General features: G+C 38.0%; 1 protein-coding gene across 1 annotated transcript in view; it reads left to right on the forward strand.

Moving 5' to 3' along the window:
* Vsig1 (V-set and immunoglobulin domain containing 1) overlaps window positions 1-18,641 on the forward strand; it is a 33,421-nt gene extending 14,780 nt beyond the window's left edge. Inside the window, exons 3-8 of the mRNA XM_077106477.1 lie at window positions 2,382-2,489; window positions 8,700-8,898; window positions 14,517-14,672; window positions 15,043-15,162; window positions 17,313-17,454; window positions 18,308-18,641. Of these exons, the coding sequence (XP_076962592.1) occupies window positions 2,382-2,489; window positions 8,700-8,898; window positions 14,517-14,672; window positions 15,043-15,162; window positions 17,313-17,454; window positions 18,308-18,641 (1,059 nt within the window). The remainder of the gene's footprint in view (window positions 1-2,381; window positions 2,490-8,699; window positions 8,899-14,516; window positions 14,673-15,042; window positions 15,163-17,312; window positions 17,455-18,307) is intronic.
* The last annotated feature ends 8,368 nt before the right edge of the window (window positions 18,642-27,009 follow it).

Here is a 27,009-nt window from a genome sequence, read left to right on the forward strand (position 1 = left end):
GTACATGAGCACATATGCAAAAATGCCCATATATATACCCCTTGAAGAAAAAGGTCTTTAGCTTTCACCAAGTTTTCAAAAAACATGCATGAACCAAAGTGGAGTTTAGAGAAGAGACCAATCAGTGTGGTTTGGAATATGCAGTTATTTTGAGTCTTGAAGGAAAGGAAGGGTTCAGTTAGTAGAAAGATAGAGGGAGAATAAGTTGAGTGAGCTAAGGAAGGCCCAGGGGCAGAAATGGACGGGAAGGAGGGCATTGGAGGAGGCACACCTTGGGCAGTGTTGCTTCAGCCAGTAATGTTCAGTGCTTAATCCTTGCTTTTACTAGAAATCCTAAACATTTGTCAGCAGGAAACACCATTCAGGGGAAGATTCCATCAATGTCACCATCTAGTCAAATAATTTGCTTAGTACTGGTTACCTCGGACAGATATTTGAATCACTCCGTGCCTCTCTTTAAAATATGATACAACAGCAATACTCAGGAGAATTAATCGACATAATGCATGTGAAAACATTTGGGAAAAATATAAGGCCCTCTAAAGTTTATCCCATGTAAACACCATTATGATTAGCAGCAGCAGTAGTACCACCACCACTAATAAAAACAGTTTTTCCACCAGTTTCCATCACCCAAAATGTCCTGACCCAAGACCTTGCATGTTGGAGCCAAGTAAGACGTTATCAGTTTCCATTGCAAGTTGCTCTCAATTTGAATGTGGATGGCAATAATCACATGATCTTTTTTAAATCCTATTTTCTGACTAGTCTTTTCAACAAACTCTTCATCTGTAGGCTTGAAGTTCTTCTCATTTTCCCAGTAGGGACTGAATTTAGAGAGTCTTTGCTAATATATTTTATACTTGATACTCAAATCAAGATGGCCTCACCTGCCTGGAGGCCAGGCAAAGCCAGTCTGAGTTCAAAAGCCCAAATTCTTCTATATGCGTCCTTGACAATGGAATTCACAGGGCCACTTCTTCCTTGAACTATCTAGCTAGTGAGGGAGGAAGCTGCAAAGCCAAAGGGTATTATGACCACCAGTGAGTACTATTTTTTTTTTTTAGATCTAAGAATGAATGGGAAGATATGATTAAACTGACTGTGGATTGAGCTCAGGGCACCTCTTAGAAGAACTTTGAAAAGAAAATCCATTAACAAATAGGTATTTAATGAGTAGTTTATTTACTTGCCATTTGCCTCATTCTTCAGATGTCAGGTACAGCTGCAGCAAATAATTCAAGATATTTACTCTTTGAGGATGTGTCAAATGAGGTCCTCTCTACTGAGCTGCTGAGTCAGAGAACATGCTCTCTGATCTTAAAACTGCGTGAGATCTGTGTACTATGCTTGGGTTTTAGCCATATGGAGGACAGGATAGAGTAGGAACATCTCTTAACTTGAGAACAGTGAAAACCAACCCCCATAGCACAAACTTTCTCCTCCTGTTTTCCTTCAACTCACTCTGACGAGATCCTCATTATAAATATTTGAAGTCTCTGTTTTTGGAGAATGGAAACCCCTTCCCTCTCTCCCCATATTCTGTAGGCATGTGCTTCTCTGTGTAGCTTTAGAGCCCCATTGGAAATCTCCTGACGGATGTCAGTTTATTGCTGTACCACTTACTTACTGGTTGGTTGACCTTACAGAAATCACTTGACTTTTCAGAGATTTAGTTTTTCCATCTATAAAATGGAACTGCATACATATCACATAGCTTTAATTAGAAGATTAAATGAGATGATGATTGTGAAGCACTAGGAATCCTTCCACACTGTAGCATTCAGTGAATCTGAGCTAATATTAGTGCCACTGCCACTCACAAAATGGTGATTTTGCAAAATTCTTATCCCCCTCATGCTTTGGTGTACTAGAGGGACTGGGAAATGGGAACAGGGAACCCAGCCTAACAAGATACACTTAGTATAACTGAACAGCTGGGACAGAGCTCTTCAGGGACATCGTGGCCCTCACTGGCTCACAGATCCACTGTCTTCAGGGTCTCTGTGGCTAGAAATAGAGCCTAGATACCTTTTGTACTGCTTCATGTCCCTGAACAGAGATTCTGCTCAGTCAAGGGATTGCAGACTTCCTGGGTTGAGATAGTATTTTTCAACATGGGAATTGGCCTCCATTTCAAGACCCTTCCTCTTTGAGCACTTCTATGCATTCAAACTTCTGTAGAGCATGCAGTGTGCTAATCTATGGATTGCTGGTGGGACATTTTGGGGATGCTAGAAAAACACTTTTGTGTTAGTAGACAATTCAATGATATAGGAGTAAATGTTGCAGACTGACCACTGAGTGATTCAATTCAACTCCTGGGTTGATACGATAGTATAATTCAGCTCTCAGATCCACCCATTTCTGCTCAAACACAGCATGGCTCGTGCCTCAATACTGAGGGTTTGGAGGAAAAGGCAGTCAGTCAGTGTCTAAAAATGGCGCATACAAGAGACGCTCGGGGAAGATGTAGCTGGACCTCTCAGGTAAGAACACCTGTTGGTGTACTACTAGACTCCTTCACTGTTTGCAGTCTCTAGGGCCCTGGCACAAGCTTCAGGAGTGGGATGGAAGGGTCTGAGTTTAGTGAAAATCCGGATAAGCACAAACCCTTGGCAAAACTGGAAAAGTCTTGATTTTACCTTCTCATATACACACCTAGAACACTTTTTAGCCTCCTTCAAAAGTTTCAGGGCCCTATTGCTGCCCTCATCTGGGCAGTGACCAGCTCTTGGTACATGCGCATCTTCTCCTCCTCCCCCAAATGGTTGTGTTAAAGTAGAATTGACTCAGAGACGTGGTATTTCTCAGATGATGTTATTTCTTTGTAATTGTCCCATCTAGCGGGTTCCTTTGGTAAGCAGCAACTACAAAAGTAACCCACAAGTTTTCTGACTCAGAGACAAGAATATTCATTAGCATGGTGGTCCGTTTAGAGATGGCCTCTTCTCATAAAATTTGGACAGTTTCAGATAGTCAGTTCTTTGGCAGGGAATCTCAGCTGAAAACTCTGGACCTGGTAGGCTAGTGTGGAAATTTTGGACGGTCTGATGGCCCTCTGGTTTCACAGAGGGCCTCTTCTTCCGCCTAGCCTATTTCTGGTAAATTTACAGAATTCACCTGCCCATGAACAGAATACACATTGACCCTCCTTAGCATGAGTCTCTTAGACAATACTCTTCTAGAATATTTATAGTGGAAGTAACCCTCTGACACACTCATATTCCCAAAACATGCATAAATTGTACAACATCTTTCCAAGGACTTAGTGCCCTCATGTTATGTGGCTTCTCAGATTTTCCAACCTGGTCTGATCACTAGAGTTATGTTAAAACATTAGAATTATGTTAAAACAGAGTTATGTTAAAACATTTTTCTAATGTTGGTATATGGGGGAGTTCCATCACCTCAGGGGCATTTTATAAAGGAGAAGGTATTGATTTGATTATTAGGACTTGGAGTCACTACAGGGATTTAGTGGGTGCTGGTAAAGATGCTAAATATCCTGCAAAACAGGACAGACCCACACAAAAAAACTGCCTGAAAAAAATGCTAGTATCACCCTTATTGAGAAATGCTATAAATCTTCCCTCTCTCCCCACCAAAGTTACCTATTGTGTGTCATATTCCTTAAAGTCTCTATATTTGCTATATCTGATAAGTGAATTTAAGACTAAAGTGCTAGGGAGTGGCAATAGCGTATATTGTTGTCTTTCAAAGAAAAGCACTTAAGCTGGAATCTTCTATGACTTCACCCAAAAGTAGCAGATGGTAGGCTGGTAAGAGAGTGGTTTGAGGGCATGAGAGCCTTTCTTTGGTATTTTATTTTCTCCATATGCAATACCAACCCTCATAGTACAGACTAGAGAAAATTCTGGGCTTCAGACCTTTGCCACCTAACCCTCTCCCCTTGGCTAGCCCCTCTATGGGAATACCAGAAAGCAAGAAGCTTCAAGGGAAATAGTGTGTGGTTTGTTGTGGACTTCCATGCCTTCCACATCTCCCAAAGGAAACTGCAAAAGCAGTTCTGGAAACTAAAGGCATTTAGTAACTCCAAGTCTGACTCAAATAGAAAGCAGATGAAATTCTTTCAACCCTTCTTGTTTATACACCAAGTCTCTAGTTTGAGAGCAGTGGCATAAAGTTGAAGACACATCTTTTAGGACAAATCTGGCTCCCAGATGCACAGCATCGTGTGACTAGGAACTTAACACAGTAAGAGAGGAAAGCCTGCTCTGCAAAGAATTCAGAGGCCTGCAGTGCAGCTGGCAAATGTCAAGGGCATCATGTAGTGAACCTGCTTAGTGTGGGAAGCATCAGGCCAGTGAATAGTGCAATTGGCAAGAGGAAGATCAGACTGGAATGGGATTGAATGGCTCCCAAGGGGAAGGTTGCCTGAAAATCATCTTCCTTGCCTCAGGCAGGAAGGACTGTGAGTGCTACCTGAATATATTCAGTGGGAACGGAAGGTGTGAGTTCCAGGTCTGAATGTAAATTGATTGTGTAACCTTGGGAAACGCTCTTCCACTACTGGGCCCTCATTGGCATCTGTAATAGAAGAGGATGAATCAGTTTGCAAATAGGAGGCCTCTGGACTAGATTTGGCCAGTGGACATATTTTGGTTAGCTCTGTGTTTTTGTTTCTCAGTGTGTACTGTCTCCCCATTCACCACAGTTCCCACCATCCCTTATGATCCCCCCACTACCTGCCAGTCTCTCCCAGCCATTTCCCCATATTTAGAATATTCACCTAGCTCCTAAAGTTTCCTTAGCCTTAGAAACCACGAACTAAATGATCTCAAAGAGCGTTTTATAACCAACGTGATATTGTGACTCTACACGTTAAACTCTAGCATCACCAAGGGAGCAGGCAGAGAGGACCTTGGGAGAAAACAGTGCTGTTTGCTATGAACAAAGGCACAAAAGAGAAAGTGGGCAAAAAAATTAACAAGCACTCCTTAGGGGAACACTGGGATGAATTTTCTTAAAGCAGGGCATCTTCACCTCCTACTCTACCCTACCAAGGATGTGGCCTACTGAATATTGGAGGCTTTTCCTGGACCTCAATCGCTTTGATATCTAAATTGACAGTAATATGTCTTTGAAAAGTTTATAGGCTACACAGGATCATGGGTTGGACTTTGGTCATTGTTCAGCTTTGATTTTTAAAAGAGTTATTCTTTTGTGGAAAATAGAACCAAGTTGCAGTGCTTCCTATGTGATTAGATAAGCAGTTTCAGGAAAACGGTTCTTTCTTTTTTCTTTACAAAGACAGTGTGACAGAATGGACTTCCTCTTAAGGAAACCCCCCTCCATCTATGTATTCAGCTGCCATCTAGCCACTTTCCCTCTCACACAACACCCGGAGGCCAAGATGATTTTAGGTCTCCATTATTATTCCTCCTTCCTACCTCCGATACCATTTATTGTTATTTATGACAGGAGAAAAGTGATTAGACTGCAGTGTGAAGAGATGATAGAAGGATGGTAAAGTTCTTTTTCATGGGTAAGTTACAGGACCAGGACCTCATTGCTTATTTTCTAATTTTACCTCAATTTATGCTCAACTAAGAGAATTTCCCAGTGGCTTCTTTTTGTGTCCTAATTCTAGCCTAAAATACACTCTATTGGGCCTCTGTTCTCTGTAGAAACAAGGACTTTTTCACTTGGATCCTCTGAGTTTCAGGCAGGACTGATGTATCTCATTGTTATGTAATCAGTCGTAGGGCTGACCTGTACCCAGTCTTCTTGGGGACAAAGAAAATGGCCAGATGTTTAAATTCTAAAGGGATTTATTGATGGACAGCAGGCTGTGTTCCAGGTTAGAGGCAATGGAGCCTCAAATTGTTGATAAGAAAGTGAATACACCAGGGTGGCACATGCCTGTAATCCCAGCAGTTTGAGAAGGTGAGGCAGGTGGATTGCGAGTTCAAAGTCAACTTCAGCAATTAGTGAGGGCCTAAGTAACTTACAGAGACCCTGTCTCTAAAATATAAAAGGGGCTGAGAATGTGGCTCAGTGGTTAAGCACCCCTAAGTTCAATCCTCGCTACAAAAAAGAGTGAATAAGGTAAATGGCTTTTGAAATACTGAAGCCCCCCCTTGCCCCGTCTCACTTGAATACCTTGAGTTAATACCTCTAGTTCATAAATAAGATCACTCTGAGACAAAAGGCCTCTGGTTCAGTAGGTGTGAATTATGAATTATAAATGGCTGTAGTTAGGGCAGGAAAGAAAGCATGTTGATGTTAGAAAAAAGAGAAGAGACAGTTGTTTTTTATATAAATATGCTTGGTTCTTTCATTTTGCCCTCCAAAACTATCTTTCTGTGTTAGTTTTAATATATATTGACTTTCTGCTTAAAGGAAAAGACATTTGAATTTATCTAGACAATATCTTTTGACTTTCTGATTACTTTCTGTCTTTGATCAGTCAATTAGGTAAATAGCTGGAATTAGGTGAACTGAGCTCTAGTCCTGTCTCAACTGTTAATTTTGTGTGTGATATTTTTAAAAAACTTCTCTGGGCTTCAGTTTCTTCTGAAAAGTAAGGGGACTGAATTAAACGAACTGTAAGGCCCTTCTAGTTGATTTTATGAAAATGATTAGTCTCTTGGACTAAGGCAATACCAATTTATTGAACAATAAACAACAATCATTGAATGCCTCACATTTATACAAAACTGACAAAATACATACACAGTACATATATATTATGAAGGGACCTCAGGGATTACTTTGCACAGTGATTCCCAAGCTTTAGTCACTCATGTATCATCTTCATAATTTTTGTTGTATTTGTGGAACACCAGTATTATTAATTACTTAATGTTTTCTATGCTGACTTGATTTCTTAGAGTATTATAAAAATCTGCCTTAGTCTAACCAAAAGTAACAATATACATGAAGCTGCACATTTGATGTGTTAGATATGTCTCTTTCAAACACACATTAAAATTAGTAGATTTTCATTTAGGTACTATCTGAAATCAATTAAAGTACCTATACTTGGGGAATACATATCATACTTTGGAAAACATTGCTCTGGTTCCTTGTTCAGATGTGGAAACTAAAGGTTAGAGAGATTAAATATCTTTGTTTCTTATCACAAAGCAGGTTGCCATGGAGGCATGACTAGAGGCCACCTCCCCTGCCTATGCCATAGTCAGAGGTAGAGCACAGCCAGAGGGAGAGCTGTGGCCAAAACCCAGTCCATTTAACCATTAAACCAGACCTCTTTTTACCACATCATATTGTTCCCACTAGAATCCAGATCTTTCTTAAGTCTAGTAAATAACAACAACAACAATAATAATAATAATAATCCCTTTTGGCTTAAGATGTGTCATTTGATTTTTCTGTGTCTGAGTTCCCTTATTTGACATGGAGAGAAAGATGGTAGATACGATCGACTAAGCATTCCTAGGCCTTTTACTAGCTCATGCTGTTTCATACTCAGGAAACACTAGGAAGGATTAGGGCCAGATGATTTCTCAGGAATGTTTCTGTTCTGAAATCTGACACTTCTTTTTTTTTAATTTTTAATTTGTTTTAATTAGTTATACATGACAGTAGAATGCATTTATGCACTTTGATATATCATACATAGATGGGATATAATTTCCTATTTTTCTGAGTGTACATTTTGTAGAATCACATTGGTCATGCATTCATATATATATATATATATATATATATATATATATATATATATATACAGTAATAATGTCTGTTTCATTCTACTATCCTTCCTAACCCCACATCCCTTTCCTCTCCCCTCCCTTCACTTCCCTTTACCTACTCTAAGGTAACTCCTTTCTTCTCTAGTGCCCTTTCTTCTCTAGTGCCCCTCCCCATCTTATTGTGAATTAGCATTCACATATTAGAGTAATCATTTGGCCTTTGGTTTTTTGGGATTGTCTTATTTTGCTTAGCATGACTTCTCCAACTCCATCTATTTACCAGAAAATGCCATAATTTCATTCTTCTTTAAAGCTGAGTAAGTCACGAAATCTCATACTTTTAACAAACAGAGGAAATCCAGGTTTGCTTATTCGGAGGCATTTGGGTGTATGAAAAGAATATGAACATCTGAATTTTTAGAGACATCAGATGCTATTATTGAGTAAGGTAAACTCAAATCAAAAGTTTATGAAGTGGGGCTGGGGGTGTAGCTCAGTGGTACACAATTGGCTAGCATTTGTGAGGCACTGGGTTCTATTCTCAGCACCACATAAAAACAAATAAATAAAATAAAGGTATTGTGTCCATCTACAACTAAATTTTTTTTTAAGTTTATGAAGTGGTTAAAAAAATGATAGTTTTTATTTCCCATCAGACATTTGGTCCTGTTTAACAAGTTTCCTTCAGGAGCACTCAGCACGTGAGCATTTTGATCTCCTAGACCAGGTTTAAGAGTTAAATGATGTCAGCTCCAAGCTGTCCCCTCCTCTTAGAATAGGCATACCAGCTCCTGCCAAGATGACATCTCAGAGTTTATCTGAGGTAATGACTGTGAACAATTGTAAGAAAATTAAGTTTCCCCATGAACTGATAAAACCTTGGTCACAGAAACCTATTCCCCAGAGAAGAAAGATGCTGCTTCTTATCAAAGGTAATATGAATAGAAGGAGCTTCCAGATAACTTATCCTAGTCATGGACACTCTCTAGTTCTCATTTCTGTTATTTTCTGTCCTAGGTTTACTATTCTGAAGGTGGAGAAGGTCAGGCCTCTGGACAATTCAAAGATCGAATTATAAGGTCCACCATTCCAGGTAATGCGTCTATCACTATATTGCGTATGCAGCCAGCAGACAGTGGAATTTACACCTGTGATGTCAACAACCCTCCAGACTTTGTTGGCAATAACCAAGGCACTCTGCACGTCACTGTGTTAGGTATGGACTCTTTTATCTTCTTGGAGCAACTCAGGACAATGAATGACCAGGGTACCTAGTTATGATGCTAAACAGATCTCTGGAGATAAATATACTTACTGTTCCTTTCATTACCGGGGAAACACCAGACACACCACCAACTCAACCTGTACAAGAACACTGAGAAATCATTAATAACATGTAGAAGCAATTTCCCAGACAAAAAGGGCTGCCAAAATGACAACAGTAGTTAATCCAAACTCCAGATAACTCTATTTCTGAAGAATACAATGAGAACAGATGAGTCAAGTCACTGTCCACCCCAAATAATCACAAGCAACTATTTCAGAGGGAACTTCCATCCAATTAGAGCCAGACTTACCTGAGGAGACAAATGTCAAATTATTACTTCTCCCAAGTCTACTACAATTCCACGAAATCCTAATGGCAGGATTTTCTCTTTTAAAAATGCTCATGCTATTTGGAAAAGGGGACACACATTAGGCCATTGTTAAGAACTTCTGTATATACATATATTCATTATATGATGTTAAGCAAGTCCTATCTGCTCTCAAAATGAATTTGGAGTAGTTCCTTGTATTCAGGATTTATTGACTGCCTACTTTGTCCCAGGATGGATAGGTTCATCATAAGTGATAGAGACATGTTTTCTGCCTTTAGAGAGCTCCAAATTTTGGTGTTCTCTAGTGATCCTTCCAACTTTTATCTGACAGGACAATGGGGGCTAAACCCTGCAGGGCCTGGGAGTGGGAAGTACTAAAGGGTGGAAGGAAAGGACTGGCAACACTTACTGCCTACCCAGTTTACTAAGCATTTCCTACTTCTAAATAATCCTAAATGGAGTTGATGTAGTCATTGCTCTTCTCCAACTATGTATATATATCATACAAAAGGAGGCACTAGATCAAATCAGTAATAAGAGTTGCTTGGAAAAGCAGCAATTGGTAACAAGGTGCATACCTAGGAGAACTGCTCACAATTGCCTTAGCTTTCCACTGATATGATGGCATACAAGAACAGCTAATGTTTACCATGAGGTTTGCCACTGCATCTAACCACCTGGAAAAGAGGGAAAAGTACCCAAGAGCTAATGTTTAAGATTGGATTAGTTCAACCCTTTGTGTTTTACCTTGCTGAGCACTGTGCTAGGCATAGGGGTACAGAGACAGAGAAAAGAGTTTATGTTCTAGTTTGAAAGACTGGCCATATACATGGGAACTAAATGGTGTGGTATAAGTGCCAAAGCATCAAGATGGGAGTCAAAAGACCTAAGTTCTAGACCTTATTCTGTACTCAGTGACTTCATGCAAATCAGTTCATTTTTCTCTGGTCATTGTAAGATGGGGTTATAACTTCCCTGTCTTCTTTAGTGATTTGTTGTGAAGATAAAATGAGATATAGGCGATTAAAGAGCTCTTTAATGTTCAAATAATTTGAGAGATTAATTCTCTAACTGATTTTGTTTCTCCCTGACTCCACAGTGTTCTGAGCAGAAGCAATCTAAAAAGGCAAAGCTTCTTCAGAAAGGACTTGGAAATAGTCCTGAGATAAACTTAGACAAGAAGGTTGATGTTCTTAAATTTAAGCTTCAGAAGATTCAAATCAATTTCTCTAAGAAGTTGACAGTAACTCTCCTGTGAGTTATTCTTTCCAATGAGTCTTTGAGTCAGCTAATTCCTGTCATGACTGTTTCATGACTTTACATTCAGCTAGGACCCAGGCAAGGAAAGAGACCAAAGGGTCTATAGATTTCTTTGTTCAGGAAGTCTCAAAATTTGTATCTTTATTCATTGGGTGAAAAACAAGCCATCCTACAAATTTAGCCTTTCCAGAAATTTCAACATGGCTAATTTATCTTTTTTTAACTTTTATTTTATTTATTCGTTTTTTAATATAGTGCTGAGAATTGTACCCAGTGCCTCACACATGCTAGGCAAGTGCTCTACCACTGAGCCACATCCCCAGCCCCTGGCTAATTTATCTTTAAAATGCAAAGAGTATTTGCAATTATCAAATCCCATTGCATATGAGCACCTATTCTGCTTGCTCTACTGGGGATTTATTAGCAAGGTGGGTATAGGTGGGTATGGGAGACCAATTGTGGAAAAAGATATTCATGTTTCCTTAATGATAGCTCTTTGCAGTAAAGTGTCTTTCAGAGACATTTTATCATCCAGCAGTGAACACCAATCCCATATACTACCTGTGCATTCATGAATTCATTCATCAAATCCTGAGCACATGTGTCAGTAACAATGGTTAACAATGAAGTTGGGAAGATGTAAAAGATAGGGTCCCAAACCTCTGAAAGCTCAATCAAGTGAAGGAGACAAATATGTAACATAAAAGCTTTCTTTGGAGGTGTGAGAGGATAGTTGTAAGGGCACAAGGAAAAGATCTAAACACTGTGAAAGGAGCCAGGTGTGGTGGTCACACCTGTAATCCCAATAGCTCAGGAGGCTAAGGCAGGAGGATCACAAGTTGGAGGCAAGTCTCAGGAACTAGTGAGGCCCTAAGAAACTTAGTGAGAGCCTGTCCAAAATAAAATAAAATAAAATAAAAAAATAAAAAGGGTTGGGGATGAAACTCAGTGGTTGAGCGCCTCTGGGTTCAATCACTGGTACAAAAAAAAAAAAAAAGAACAAAAAGCTGTGTAAGGGGAACTAGAAAAGGCTTATTAAGGAAAGAGACTTTTATGCTGACTGTTGAAGGATGTGCAAGAGTGTGTCATGCAGGAAAGGGGCTGAGGTGGCAGGGTACAATTTAGGTGAAGGAAATGGCAGTAAGCAAAGAACCAGGTGGTTTGGATGAACATTCATTTAAAAGATTTCCATTAGTTATGACAACCTTGGAAAATCAATCTCTGAAAAATACCCAGGTCAAGTCTGAATAATTATTTTGTGTGCATTTGGAATAAGCATTATCTCCCTTTTGCAATTTGGCACATAAAAATAAAATGATTAATTTAGAGAAGGTTTGAGAACACACTGAAGCAATTTCATTTATTTTCTGAGGTAAGACTTCTCTTCCAACACCAATTCTGTTGAAAGCAATAAACCTAAAGGGTAGATCAATGCCTTTGCCAGTGAAATATCTAGGTTCTACTGGGGACTTTAACCAGATAAAATGACAATTCAATTTTGATTCAGTAGTTTTGGAAAATATGTAGATTTGGCACTTGTTTCAAAGTGATTTGCTAATTGTTTTGTCAATAAAAATAAAAGAAAGATGTGTTTAGCAAAAAAATTTTAAAAGCCTATCTGGGTTTGAATCTAGGCTCAAGGAATGTGAACAAGTCATTACAGGTTTCTGTCTATAATTTAGTTCAAGTCTGACTTTTTCCCAAGGAAACCCCATATATAATTTTTGTTCAAATTGTTATATCATGCTGGACAGTTATAAAATACTCATATTTTTTTAAAAGAGGAAATTATAGTGATAGTTGCAATGGACTCCTGGTCAAATGGCCTAGTTCAGTATAGGCAAACCAAGTTGGAACTTGGGAACATCTGAGAAAACCATTGGTAAGGAAGATAAAATCAAGAGCTAAGTAGAAAATCCTTTTCATCAAAAGACACATTTCCAAGATATGACTAGTGAAGTGTTTCAAAGTTATGACTGGGTGCATTTGTCTTCTTGCTTATGTGCACAAGAAGTTAAAGTTTGAGATGGCTGAATAGAGCAGGAGTTGATGGAAGATTAAGTTCAGTAGCAGAAATTAGTACTCTCCATGCTAACAGAATTCCATGTGCAAGGCCCTATATACATAATTTTATTGAATCTTTGGATCAGCCAGAGGTTAGATATTCTCTCATTCTCATTTTCCAGATGAGTCAGCTGGGGTTTGGTTAAGTTAGGTAACTTGTCCAAACACATCTAGGGTGAAGTTGTAGAGCCAGTATTCTATTTGGGACCAGAGCTTTACTCTTAATTATCATGTTGCAGGTTAAGAGATGAAGGGCTGAGTATTTAAGATGTAACTTGTCTAAGATAGAGAATATCAGCCTTTGGAGGGTTTTATATTCAAATTAAGATAAGGATGGTGAGCTGGTTGAGGTGGTGCACACCTGTAATCCCAGCAGCTGGGGAGGTTGAGGCAGGAGGATTGCAATTTCAAAGTCAGCACCAGCAACTTAGCAAGGCCCTAAACAACATAGCGAGACCCTGTCTTTAAATTATATATATATATATATATATATATATATATATATATATATATATATAGTGCTGGGGATGTGGCTCAGTGGTTAATCACCCCTGGGTTCCATCCCTGGTACCAAAAAAAAAAAAAAAAAGGAAGGTGAGTTGGAAAGTATAGAACTTTTGATCATTATCTGTGTATATGATTAAGGATAGAATGAGCTGTGCAAAGTAAGATGAATGGGGAGATTCAGTTTCAGTTCCAGCTTCTTCATCCAGGTATTTTCATAATTAGCTAAAAATCAGTCACATCCCAAACCACCCTAATTATAACTCCTTCCTCCTCATAATTCTTTTCCCTAAAGCCTGCTGCTCTACATGCATTTTTTATCTCAAGTATGGCAAGATCATGTACCCAGTTGTCCAATTTAGGAGCCTGGAAATCACCATAGATCCCACAATCTTCCCTCATTCCCCATATCCAGTTGCCTCTAGCTTAGTACCTCTTGAAACTGTCTCCTCTTCTCCCTTGGTTTAGGCACCCCCAATGTTAGAGAGATCTATCTAAAATGTTAAAATAACCATCATCACTAACCTGTTTAAAATCTTTCCATGATCTCCCTGCTCTTAGAATACATGGACTGTAAAGCTCTCTAAGGTATGACTCCAGACACTCTCTAACTTCATCCCTCATCACTCTCCTCTACCCCACTTCAGAAATGTGCCAATGTTACTTTTATATCCCTGGAACTTAGTCCAATGTCAGGTACACAGGAGGTACATAAATAAATGCTTGGTGTGAAGGCAGAATAGAGATTGCATTGCTGTGTAGTATGCACACCCAAAATAGGTTTCCCCTGCTGATGACAGACACAAGCAAATTCAAATCTCCCAACCATTTTGTGTCACTCCCAAATGAATAAATGAAAAAAAGACCCATAAAGGAATAAACAAATATAGTATTAATAGAACTATTTTTAGAGTGAATAAACAGTTTATCTCAAGTTATTTAAGGGTTCTATTTTCCTTTAAAACTGATTTTCAAGTATAAGCTATGTTCATAGTTGTTTAGTGTTTGCTTACATTTGGCTGTTTTATTAAAGGCATATTTTAAGACACAATGCAGAAATTCATGGTTATAAATCTGGGGAGAAGGCAGACAGAGACACTAGTTGAATCTTAATGGCCTCCTGACTAGAATGTCCCAGCACCTGAAGTGCTCTACTCCCATCTGGTGGTACAATCAGAAAACAGTCAAAATAAATAAATACACACACACACAGACACACACACACACACACACACACACACACACAGACACACACATATATTTATGTACCACTCATATACCACTATATATATATATATAATTTTTAATAAACATATGTTCTGCAAAATGAAAGTGAAGAAGTGACTGCAGTAGTCACAGGCTGCCATGCATCCTGGCAGGAGTTTTACTCTTTGCAATTGCCTTACAGTCAAACCTTCTAAGCCACTTTGTAGCATCCAAGGAAGACCAGAAATGGGTCATAGTATTTCTCTGACTTGCCTCTCTTCTTTTGGAACACCGTCTCCTGTGTACCACTGGTATAAACTTGAGGGAAATAATGCTGTGCCAGTGAAAGAAAGCTTCAGTAAGTATCACCTTTGGCAGTCCTTGACAAGGCCTGGTTTGGGGGGTTGACTGATGGCATATGTGGCTGGCTGCTCAATATTGTCTTTTTCTTGGTTGGGGGAGAGGAATTTAAAAAGAATACCTGTCTCCCAACATAAGACTCTGGTCTTAACTACTCCCCAACTTCCAGAAGCCAGGTCTAGGTATGGTTCTACTTGGTGGTAGATGGGCTACCTTTGGAACAGGCCCAAGGGAACTAATTAGTCCCTGGACATCTTATGAAAGGGAGGGCAATATGGGGGAGTGGGGGGACATTGAATGATATATTACACTGACATGATTCGTACCTATATAAGATATTTTAATAGTCTATTTCCTGGTTTTGACAGACCCAAACACTGGAATTTTGGTTATTGGAAATCTGACAAATTTTGAACAAGGTTATTACCAGTGTACTGCTATCAACAGTGTCGGCAATAGTTCCTGTGAAATTGATCTAACCTCTTCACGTGAGTTGGCCATATATCTTTAACAGTTTCTCCTTGAGTCTAGTAGCCTGGACCTGTACATTAATTAGGAACTCTGGTTGGTTGTTTCTGCCTCTCTGGAGATTTGTGTGCTTTATTTATAGGTTGATATGATGAATGCTCATCCTAATATCTAATGCTTATATAAAGCTTAGTATGTTCCCTAAATCCTTTACAAAAAGCAAATTGTTTAAGCTTTGCAAAAATCTCTAGGGAGAAGATATTGATATTTGATAAATGTAGCAATCTCATTGACAGTATCAGCCTGTATTTCTCTTTATGATGCTATTGGTATATTCAGGTGACACTGTAGCTGTGTCAAACACAAAGTTCACAAATTTTCCAGTTCTTAACTATTTGGTAAGATCTGTCCCTAATAATAATAATACTCTCACCCACAATCACTTTTATGTAACAAACACTTGGCCAGGTGCTCATGAGCATTATCTCACTCAATCCTCCCAACCATCTTATGTATGGAGGCAGAATATATTATTAGCCTTATTTTATTGAGGAAGACACTGAAGCTCCGGGAGTCAAATTACTTGCTCAAGGTCATTGAGTTAGTAACTGGTAGAGCCAGGTTGTCTCTGAACCTCAATCATCCTGTTCAAATGTGCTTACTTTCTCTCTAAGCACAATACTTATGAGCCCTGGAATTGTCAAATTGGACCCATCCAGGGGGCTAATTTTCTTCATTATTTGTCCTGAAGTTTGCTCTTCATTCTCATATCACTTTCAAGTAAAACCTACAAGACATCTGGGGTAGAGCACTTGCCTAGTATGTGACACACTGGGATCAATCCCCGGCAGCACATAAAAATAGATAAATAAAATCAAGGTATCAAATTCAATGATTTTCTGGAAGTCTTTGGATTAGGGATAATGCATTTAAAAAATAAACAAATATGAAAAAAAGAAAATAAAGGGGGCAACCAAACAAATACCCAAATAAGGCAATTATTAGCTTTGAGTAAAAGTTTTTAAAAATGTTGTACAAGGAAGAATTGTAGTATGTTATGTTCTTTGTGTGCAGTATTTACATGGTCATAACACTGCAAACTTTGTTTTAAATAAAACTTGTGATAGATTAGGAGAATGTGGTGGGATTTGAGTGAAATGTTGTAAAAGAACTAAATTTCCAGGGTAGGAAATTTAAAAAAAATGAAGATCAAAAAATGTAGGACATTCCAGGAGAAGTAAAATAGAAACACAGGGGCAAAGAACTTTTAAAAAAGGATCAAGAGTGCTTGCCTGTAGTGATTGGGACCCAGAGATGGGGAGGAGTGGAGCAGAAGGTCTGCTGTTTTTGTTAGAAGTTTAGAACTATTTGACTTTTTAAATTATTCACTTTTTAAACTTTTAAAATTATTAATTAAATTAATTCCCCAAAGTTAAAGGAATTATTTAGTGATTCAACTTGTCCCCCATCTCAAAATACAAGCTGTCCATCCTTGTTTGAGAAGAAGTGGATGTGGATGAGCCAGCATAAAACCCAGACATGTTCTTTCAGGGACAACACCTCCAGGCTTGAAGGTCTGGGGCTCAGCTGGATTGTCTCACGCTAATTAAATTTTTCCATACCCTGATGTAATAAACCAGATGCTGGTTTATCAAAATAGCCATATTCCTTCCTAGTAGCCAGAATGCACAAGGCCCCTCAGTGATCATGGACTATGTGAGGTAGAAGGTTTTTAAGAACCTATTTCATCTATGCTCTGAGAAAGCCTGGTGAAATGTCCCTACTTACAACAGAGGCATATTTCTGGTGACTAGATTGCAACTCCATGCTCTGTCTCTTCCTGTCTCCCTCTCTTTCTGAATAAATTAACACTGAACACTTTCTTCTCTAAACCCAACTTCTAAAACAACCTTGTTTGTCTCAACTCAGCATATTTTTTTCTCTTTGTGTGTAAATGTCAATGGATTAAGCTACATAATCAAGCCAGTCATCTTGCTTCACTCACTCTAAATCCAACTGGCAGAGTTCTAGGGCTTTCTGTTCCATCAGTCTACAGGAGTCACTTCCCTGCTATGCGAATGTTCCAGATATTCAATACCAGTCACAAGCACACACATGACATGACAATTTGTTTCCCTTTACTAACCATCTAGCTGTTTGTGTCTTCCAGACCCAGAAGTTGGGATCATTGTTGGTGCCTTGATTGGTACCCTGGTAGGTGCTGCCATCATCATTTCTGTGGTGTGCTTTGCAAGGAACAAGGCAAAGGAAAAAGAAAGGAAGAGGAATTCTAAAACTACCACAGAACTTGAGTAAGTTCTCATTACTTGAATACAAACCTTTGACTTGTTGTCTTTACTAGAATACAAACATTTTTCAGGCATGTCTCTTTCAGTCAGTCATTCCTAAGCACTCCTTTTAGCATCAGATATCACAGGTATCTTTCTACTCATTGCTTTTACAAAAAGAATGATAGTGGCTACCATTTACTGAGTCCTGTGTGCCACACTTTGTTCTAAGCACATATGCACATCAATTCATTTAACTACCAAGACCACACTTTTAGATCCAAGAAAACCTTTTATGATATAATGCTAACATACTTGTCTTTATAAAAGCACAGTCATAAACGTAATTTTAAATATTTTTTATATAACAAGAGGCTCATGATGGCAAAAGTGTCTAGGGATCATAGAAGTCATAATGTGGCCCTGCCATCAGTCCATGCTCTTAACCACTCTCCCGTTTCTTTAGTAAAGAACACACTCATTCATTTGTTCACCCATCTGCTTGCTTCCATAACTATGTGTTGGGTACCAACCAGGTGCTAAATGTGATGCTAGATGGAATCAAAGATAAAGATGAATCACAGCTGTGAATTTAGCCCTCAGAGACCTTATTAAATTCACCCTGATATTAGTTTTCTCAACTTTTAAACAACGTTCTGACATTCTTGAATTTTCATTATATTTTTGAGACCTAACCCTTTTGAACCCCCAAATGGACACACAGCATCTGACAGTGAGCCAGAATATCAGAATTAACAGATACCCTGAACAGTCTTGGAAGGACCTGTGTCACTGAAGCTATAGAGTGTATGGCTCCACATGAAATTTCAGTTATCAAATCCCTAATTTGATCTTTTCTGGACCTTCTTTCTTGTAGACCAATGACAAAGAAAAACGAAACCCGAGAGAATGAAGCCATTCCAATGGAAGATGTTATCCAGCTAGAAGCAACTCTGCCACCCTCCACTCATGACACTGACCCTACTATCATCTTGGAACCAGACCATGAGCCTGCCCCAAAGCCAGAGCCTGTCCTAGCACCTGTCCTAGGAAAGGAGCCTGTTCAGATGCCTGAGACTGAGATTGAGCTGGAGCCAGAGCAGGAACTGGAGCTGGAGCCAGAGCCAGAGCCAGAGCCAGAACCAGAGCCAGAGCCTGGGGTTTTGGTTGAGCCCCTGTGTAATGAGGCAAAGGATGTGATTAAGACATAAATTAGTGCCCTGAGTACATCATTCATCACTAAGGAACCCATTCATTGTATCTGGAATTCACTTGACCTAACCAGTCCACACCCCCTCCCTGCATTCTGACCAAGCCTCTTCTAATAAGGTGCTCGTTTTTAACATGAATCCAAAATAAAAGGGTCAGGATAACTATTAAACACAAGGGTTCCTGCATCATCAATAGAGAATACCTAAAATTATACTAACATGCATAATAAATGACAAGGCAAGTGATTTCTAACTCATTTGAAAGAATTTTTCTGAAATATTCAGAAATCTTTCTTGTTTTTAGCTTTTCTTCATATGTTCCACATGCACACATGACAAGGTGGCATTAATTAGATTCAATATATTTTCTAGGATTAGTTAGTTGTCAGGTTTCCCTATTTGTTGTTATATTTACCACTAAGAAAAAAATTTGACAGCACTATCTCATATATTAGGAAAAAGTTCTTCAAAATCAACAGAGGTGTGTGTGTGTGTGTGTGTGTGTGTGTGTGTGTGTGTGTATTTAGCATTTAAAACCAGGTTTTATAATTGATACATTTATCCTGATAGATTTCCGAATGAATAATCCTGGTGACTAATATCTAAGAACAGCAGAATTTTAAAATAATCCAATATTTAAATGCCAAATACTATACAGGCAAACAATTAGAAATATAATTTTCCTTCAGTGAATGCAAAGTTTTGATAGATGATGTACAAGTTAGCTTTGAATATAGGTATTACATTATCACTGTGATGTTACTTTTATCTACTTTGAAGGGGCACACTAGGAAAGTGTTCTCAATGAACACTTCAGATCTATTTTAGATAATAACAACTACTTACAAAATCTGTTTTACTGTTGGCATACTCCACATTGATAAAGAGATGTTATTCTTGTGTATATGCTACATATTAACAAAAATGCATTGATATCTCCTTTTCTTCACTTGTTAAGTTTTTTCATGATCTTATTTCACTCATATCTCACCTTGAAGAAATTTACAGGTAGACATACTTTTTTCACTTCTGTAATCAATTGTATTTTAAAACTTATTTTAAGGCTCAATAAATAATACTCAATAAAATCTGAGTTTGATGACTCCTAAGGTAAATCCTTTCATAAACAACTTTATTGACATATAATTTATGTCATTAAAAAGCACCACATTTGATGAATTTTAAGTTTTGCATATCCACAAAACCATCATACCTATCTAGATAAGGATCTTCCATCACCCCAAATACTCCCTCATGTCCCTTTGCACAATCCCACTATACCCTGCACCTCAGCAAACAATGTTTTCTTTTTTAGATTTTTATTTATTTATTCATTTATTGGTTCTTTTTATTTGTGACAGCAGAATCCATTTTGATATAATTATATAAGCATGGAATATATCTTATTCTAGTTAGGCTTCCATTCTTGTGGATTACATAATGGTGGGTTTCACTGTTTTGATGATTTTATATATGTACATAGGAAAATTATGTCTGATTCATTTAACTGTCTTTCCTTTTCCTATCTCCCTCCCTTCCCTCCATTCCTCATTGTCTTATCTACTGAATTTCTACTTTTTCCTCTGCCTTATTGTGGGTTAGCTTCCACATATCAGAGGAAACATTCAACCTTTGGCTTTTGGGGACTGGCTTATTTCACTTAGCATGAAATATCAGAACATCATTTTTTCATAAAAAACATCCCATTCACAATAGCGTCAAAATATTTGGGAAACAATCTAACAAAAAAAGATTAAAGATCTCTATAATGAAAACTACAGAACACTAGAGAAGGAAATTGAAGAAGACCTTAGATGATGGAAAGACTTACCATGTTCTTGGATAGGAAGGATTAATATTGTCAAAATGCTTTCTATCTCTATGGATTAGTTTTGCCTTTTCTTTCCCTTCTTACAAATGGGATTACACAGTATGTATTTTTGTGTGTTTGACTTTCTTCTAAAGTGAATCCTTTTCTAGAGAGGTATGGATCACTAACTTATCACATCCAGATTTACATATAAAGAATTTTCTTAAACTACAAACTCTCTTCTCTATAGATCATACCTACATGCCAATTGAAGTAGAGTCTTTGTAGTTTTTAAGGTGGATTGAAATGGAAATTAACACTCATTTTTTCAGAGCCATGGAGAGAAGAGATAGAGAACTTATGTATTATCTTTGATCTGTCAATTTGCAGTCAGTCTCAGAGTTTTGAAGCATCTGTAATTCCATTAATGGAAGACAGTGCTATAATATATGGTGTCTCATGGGTACAGACAGCAAAATGATGAAGGTCTTAAGAATGACCTAATAATCCAAGATTAAACACTAAAAATGTCAATTATCAGAATGTTCAAGTAGCTGGAATTAATTTTACCCTTTTACTTTGATGATAGAGACAAATCACAGGAAAAGACTGACAAGTAATTGTCAATATTACACCCCTAAATTTCTGAAGGATCAGTGGTGACCAGGTAGAAAGGCAGTATTGGCAGTCTTGTAGAGCTCTGTCCTTATTAGCAATGTTCTGTTCAAAATATTGATATATAGTTGTGTTGATGGTTTTCAACTTTCTTGAAATCATGAATCACTGTGAGAATCTGCAGAACAATCTGGAGCCCTTGTCATTGAAAAATGCTTATAAAGTGTCATATGCAGTTTTAGATTAGTTATACACTCCCTGAATGCAAGATTAAGAAGAGTGACTTAGTTTACTGTTCAACAGAATCATGATTCTAAATGATCTTGATAGCTTGGAAGATGAGCTGAAATTAATACAATAAATTAGACATGAATGGATGGAAAATCTGGAATTTAAGTAATAGAAAACATGTTGTCCATGTAGAAACTATATCTGGATAAGGTTGGGAAGTATGTGAGTTTCATCTGAAATGGTACCTTTGGATCATTTAGGACTCCTTCTTGGTCATTGCAGCAATTTATTTTCCAGACACCCAGGCCTCCCATGCTCCTATTTGCTTAGGAACCTACTCAGGTCTGCATCCCCCAGGCAGGATTATCTACTCAGAACCGACTTCTACATTTTCCACCTTTCAAAAGATGCCTGTTTTGTAACCTTGTTCAGTGAACATGAACTTTCAAACTTTCATCATCCTGTGATTTCAATCAGGTTGATAAATGAGTCCTCTTAAGGAGAATTTACACCCCCTGCCTTTTTTGGCAGTACTGGGGATAGAACCTAGGGACACTTTTTACCACTGAACTACATTTTCAGCCCCTCAAAAAAATTTTTTTTGAGACGGAGTCAAAGTTGCTAAGGCTGGTCTCATACTTGCAATCCTCCTGCTTCACTCTCTAAGATTTGCTGGAATTACAGAACACTCCTGTCTCAGATTTCCAAATTGCTTGGATTAGGGGATTCTCCTGCTGCAACCCTCAAATTGCTGGGATTACAGGATTCTCCTGCCTCAGTCTCCAGAGTCATTGGGATTACAGATATGTACCACTGCATCCAGTAGGCATATTTACATTTTAAAAGGAACTCTTGAATATGTAACCCTTAATTCAAAGAGTCCAAGTGTTGGAATCTCAGGTACTGGAATAATCCAGAAGAGAGAGATTTCTGGACAAAAGAGCATTTTTGGTTCATTTCAAGTCAAATTATGTGGGTTGCCATCCACTCAGCCTACTTATAAGGTTACTCTGGTCAATACAACTTCATCCCAGGCTACTTTAAGTACATCCAAGACACAATCTATATGTATGCTTGTGATGAATCCTGAGACTGGTAAGATAACGACATAACAAAATTAAGTATACTATATCCCACTTGGGCAGTAAAATGGGTTTATATGTTAAAGAGCAGCCCGATAAAGAAATTTTTTTCCAGCTTCCTCAACACTGGATCAGAAGATATTCTGACTAGTTAAGCTCTGACAAAATTATTTCAGCAAAATATTTTTTCAGAGACAGTACTACATTATTTTTCTATAAGCAGTTAAAATTTAAGTGGGTAGTCCCAACCAAACTGTAAGCCAGGCTTGTGTTTAACCATCTTTTTAAAAAAATTTATTTTAATTTTTTTGTAGTTGTAGAAGGACAGAATTCCTTCATTTTATTTGTTTATTTTCATGTGTTGCTAAGGATCGAATCCAGTGCCTCACAAGTACCAGACGAGTGCTTTGTCACTGAGCTACAGGCCCAGCCTAGGTTTAACCATTTTACCACTCAAAAGGATTTCCAGAGACATCTCTAATCTCTTTGTTTTTGCATTTAATATCCTTTTGGTGGTAGATCCATATTCCCTCCTAATTCATTTCTTTATGCTGTAACCCATTGGACAGTTACTAAAAAGCTACAATGTAATAAGCACTGTTGTTGGTGCTGGTGGTGCAACAGAAACAGTGAGCCCTTATCTTAATGGTGAATGCAGTTTTGCTATCTTTGACAAGTTCTTGTGTATTACCAACAATTGTGTGTTGACTACAGGAGAGGAAGGTTGGAATTTGTATTGCATTGGAGAAAGTCTTCATATTATAGTGATCTTTGATGAAAAACAGCAATTCTTGACCAATAGATAAAAAACCCGCACATATTGATATCTCTTATGCCCTCTAAAATACCAGGTGATTCCCCTCACAGAGTATATGGTGAAAAGTTAATATTAGCCTTTTACACTGGCCTCTGTGTCACTTATGTTTGAGGAACTTTCAGTAGGAATTTCAGAGCTAGAAAAGAGGTTTAAGATCAATAGTACTCAATCTTCTTCAATCCCAGTACACTTGAAGGTTATAACACATATAATAATCTCTCCTAACAACGATGAGACTGCAGATACGATATGATGTAGAATTATATCCTTGATAGGGAAGACAAGGAAGGGGTCAATGTAATTTCAAAAAGCTGGTTCATTCATATATATTGCCACCAAGCCCACAGAGGAGAAACTTTTGAGTAAACAGATGTAAAATAATCTGCTTGAGGTTATACGAAAAAATGAGATGAGATACAAAGTCTGGTTCCCAGTGTGTTTCAGTCAGCTTTTTCATTCCTGTGACCAAAAGACCAGACAAGAATAATGTAAAGGAGTAAATGTTTATTTTGGCTTATGGTTTCAGAGATCTCAGTCCATAGACAGCTGACTTCATTTCTCTGGACCCAAGGTGAGGAAAAACATAATGGAGAAAAAGCATAGTGAAAGAACATAGCTCAGGACATGACAACCAGGAAGCAGAGAGAATTCTGTTCATCAGGGATAAAATATAAGCCCCAAAAGCACTCCCTAGTGACATACTTCCTCCAGTTACACCCTACCTAAAGGGAGTTATGCATAGTTAATCCATATCAATGGATTAATACACCAATTAGGTTGTACCTCTCATAATCTAATCATTTCACCTCTGAAAACTCTTGCATTGTCTCACACTCAAGTTTTTTTGGGACACCTCATATCTAAACTATAACAAGTATAATGCTCTTTCAACTGCACCAAACTACTAATTTCCATGGGAAAAAATTTTATTAATAAAAGATTGTTTTACAATGTCTACATGCTGGAAAACAGGTTAGAGGACCTCATTAAATATTAAAACTCACTAATCCCACTTGTCTTTGAAAATTTGGTATAAAAGCAAAGAACTCAAATGACCAGGGCTCCAGGAAACAAACAAAACCTAATAAAGAAAAGGAGTTCCTCCTTTCAACAACAGTTACTAGAATAATCCAGAGGAGAGATATATCTGGAAAAGGAGCTTCTCAGCGTCTTTCAAATCAAATCATGTGGGTTGCCATCCACTCAGCATACTTATAAAGTCACTTTGGTCACTGGAACTTCACATCAAGCAATTCTACAATTCCCTGTGGACACCAACTGGGTTTCCTACAACATAATTCAATAGCAACATTACCTGGAGTTACCACAAACCCCACAGGTCAAGGGCTAGGTCTCACAAGACGGCTCCCTTCAAACACTAGTCACAAGTATTGGGTACCCATTCTAATTAGAATAAGACATACTCCACGTATGTATGTCAAAATATACTTTACTGTCATGTATATCTAAAAAGAACAAAAACAAATAAATAAAACATTTGGATGCAAATTGGGAATTCTCACAATCTCCTTCTCAGGTTGGATAATTTGCTATAATGGCTCACAGAACTCAGGGAAATACTTACATTTAACAGTTTATCAGAAAGGATAAACGATATAGATGAGCAGTCATCTGAAGAGGTAAATAATTTGAGGTTCAGGTGGGTTCTGAGCATAGTTTCTGTCCCCATGGAGTCAGGGTGCATTATTCTTCTGGCATGTAAATGTGTTCACCATCCTTGAAGTTTGTTAAACCTCATAGTTTAGGGATTTTTATGGAGGTTTTATCATGTAGGAATAACTCATTATTAACTCAATCCCCAGCCCCTCCTTCTGGAGGATGGGGGATGGAGTTGACAAAGATCCAAGCTTCTGAACATGGCTTCTGATGAACAGATCCATCCTGAAGCCATCTAGGAGCCCAGGAGTTGCATCATTAGAACAAAAGACAAGCCTATTATAATGGAACTCATTTAAATTCACAAGCCCCAAGTTGTTTCTTCTCATTCTTCTTCATGTTCTGTTAACCTGTTTGAAAAGCCAGTTTTTCCATTCCAGCTTCCTAAAAGCCATGTCTTATGCTGAGAAGAGAAATTAAAACTGCCCTCCCCCAAAGCCCTGGCACCAACAAAGGTCAGAGAACTGGAATTCTAACATATCCCTCCTGGAGTACAGCTTGGCTAAATCTACCTATGCATATTTCCTGGCTTTTTGTTCCTATAAATTATAACAGCAAAGGTAGATTGGCTGTTTTCCCAGTTTGGGCTGAATTGTGATTAAATTCGTTTTTCTTTTTTAAAAAATCATTTTCTCTTATTTCAGGATGCAGGTAGGCAACCAATCTAGTTAACTGGGACCTCAGTAGCCTCTGGCCTAGGCCCTGGTAATACCATCACCTAGGAAACTCATAGGAATTTAAAAGCTTCATGTAAGATATTCCTATAACTTCCAGCACTTAGGAAATCACAAGGGTTTTAGGAGCTCTGTGCCAGGAACCTGGGACCAAAACCAAACCAGTATTTCTTATGTCACAGCCAATTTAAAGAAAAGTACAGGGTAGGTATTACAACTAATGGGTTATTATCAAAATGCCAGAATACCTTCCATTTAGTCCACTGTTTTGGAGTACAGGCAAAAAATAAAATGTCTTAGGAGCCAGGAAAGATAGATTTTGGTATTGACTATTTCCACAGCTCTGGGTGTTTTTTCATCTGTAAAATGAAGATGATTTCAGTCTTCTTTAAGGCTATGGTAAGAATGGATATAAAAAATTTTAAAGTGTGACAGGGCTACATTATTGTAGAATCTACATGTCTTGACAATTGGTTCAGTATTCTTTTGTTCTTTCACTCGGGGATTCTTTTTTTTTATTACCTATTTTTTTTTAGCTATAATTTTGTTTACTTATTTTTATGTGGTGCTGAGGATTGAACCCAGGGCCCCGCACGCACTAGGCGAGCGCTCCACCGCTGAGCAACAACCCCAGCCCCATCGGGGATTCTTAATTTGTTGCGAATTACAAATCTCTTTTGAGGATTTGTGTAAGCTATGAAACCTCTTCCTGGTAAATGCACAAAGTTCTGCATTCAACTTTAGACAGTGAATAGAACTGTGGAACTGGAATCATAGACCCCAAAGAACCCTCATACTACATCAAAATGGCTAACAGACTGATTTAGAGGCTTAATAGCATAACAGAATATGGAAACTGAAAACAGTAGATATAGTCATGTAATGATTTCATTGTAGTGTATTTGAGAAATTGGGGAATAAAACACTGGGATCAGACAGTTAAATTATCACCAAAAATTCTATAATAAATGCACTTACCTTAAATCTTAGAACTTTGCTGTAATTGTCAATTCTCTATAATAGACACCTAAGAATTTATTTTTTTCCACTATTTCCATTGACCCGTTCCTTCCATCTTATATTCTCAGTTAAACTCTGCAACTGAATTATCATTTTTTAATTCATTTTGGAAGTAACTAAAACATGCTGACCTTGAATCACCTTTATCTCTCTCAGGTATACTATAGGAACAGGTAACAATCTGATCGCTATTTCATGCCATTAATATAATTGTTTATACAAATCTGTGATTTAAATATTAACAAGTCACTTAATTTGAAATACCAAAAGCGTATAAATGACCTGAGGCTTGGTTCCATCTGTACTGCTTATTGAAAAACTCATACTTAAGAACTAGAATGAGTTTTCTTTTATGTCCACAAAACCTATTACCTCAGACAATAAACTCAGTATTTATGAAGAGAAGCTCTTTAGTCCAAACAGACCCTATTAGAACAAACTT

This window comes from Callospermophilus lateralis, chromosome X (assembly GCF_048772815.1).
Source record: "Callospermophilus lateralis isolate mCalLat2 chromosome X, mCalLat2.hap1, whole genome shotgun sequence".
NCBI classification, from domain to species: Eukaryota; Metazoa; Chordata; class Mammalia; order Rodentia; family Sciuridae; genus Callospermophilus; species Callospermophilus lateralis.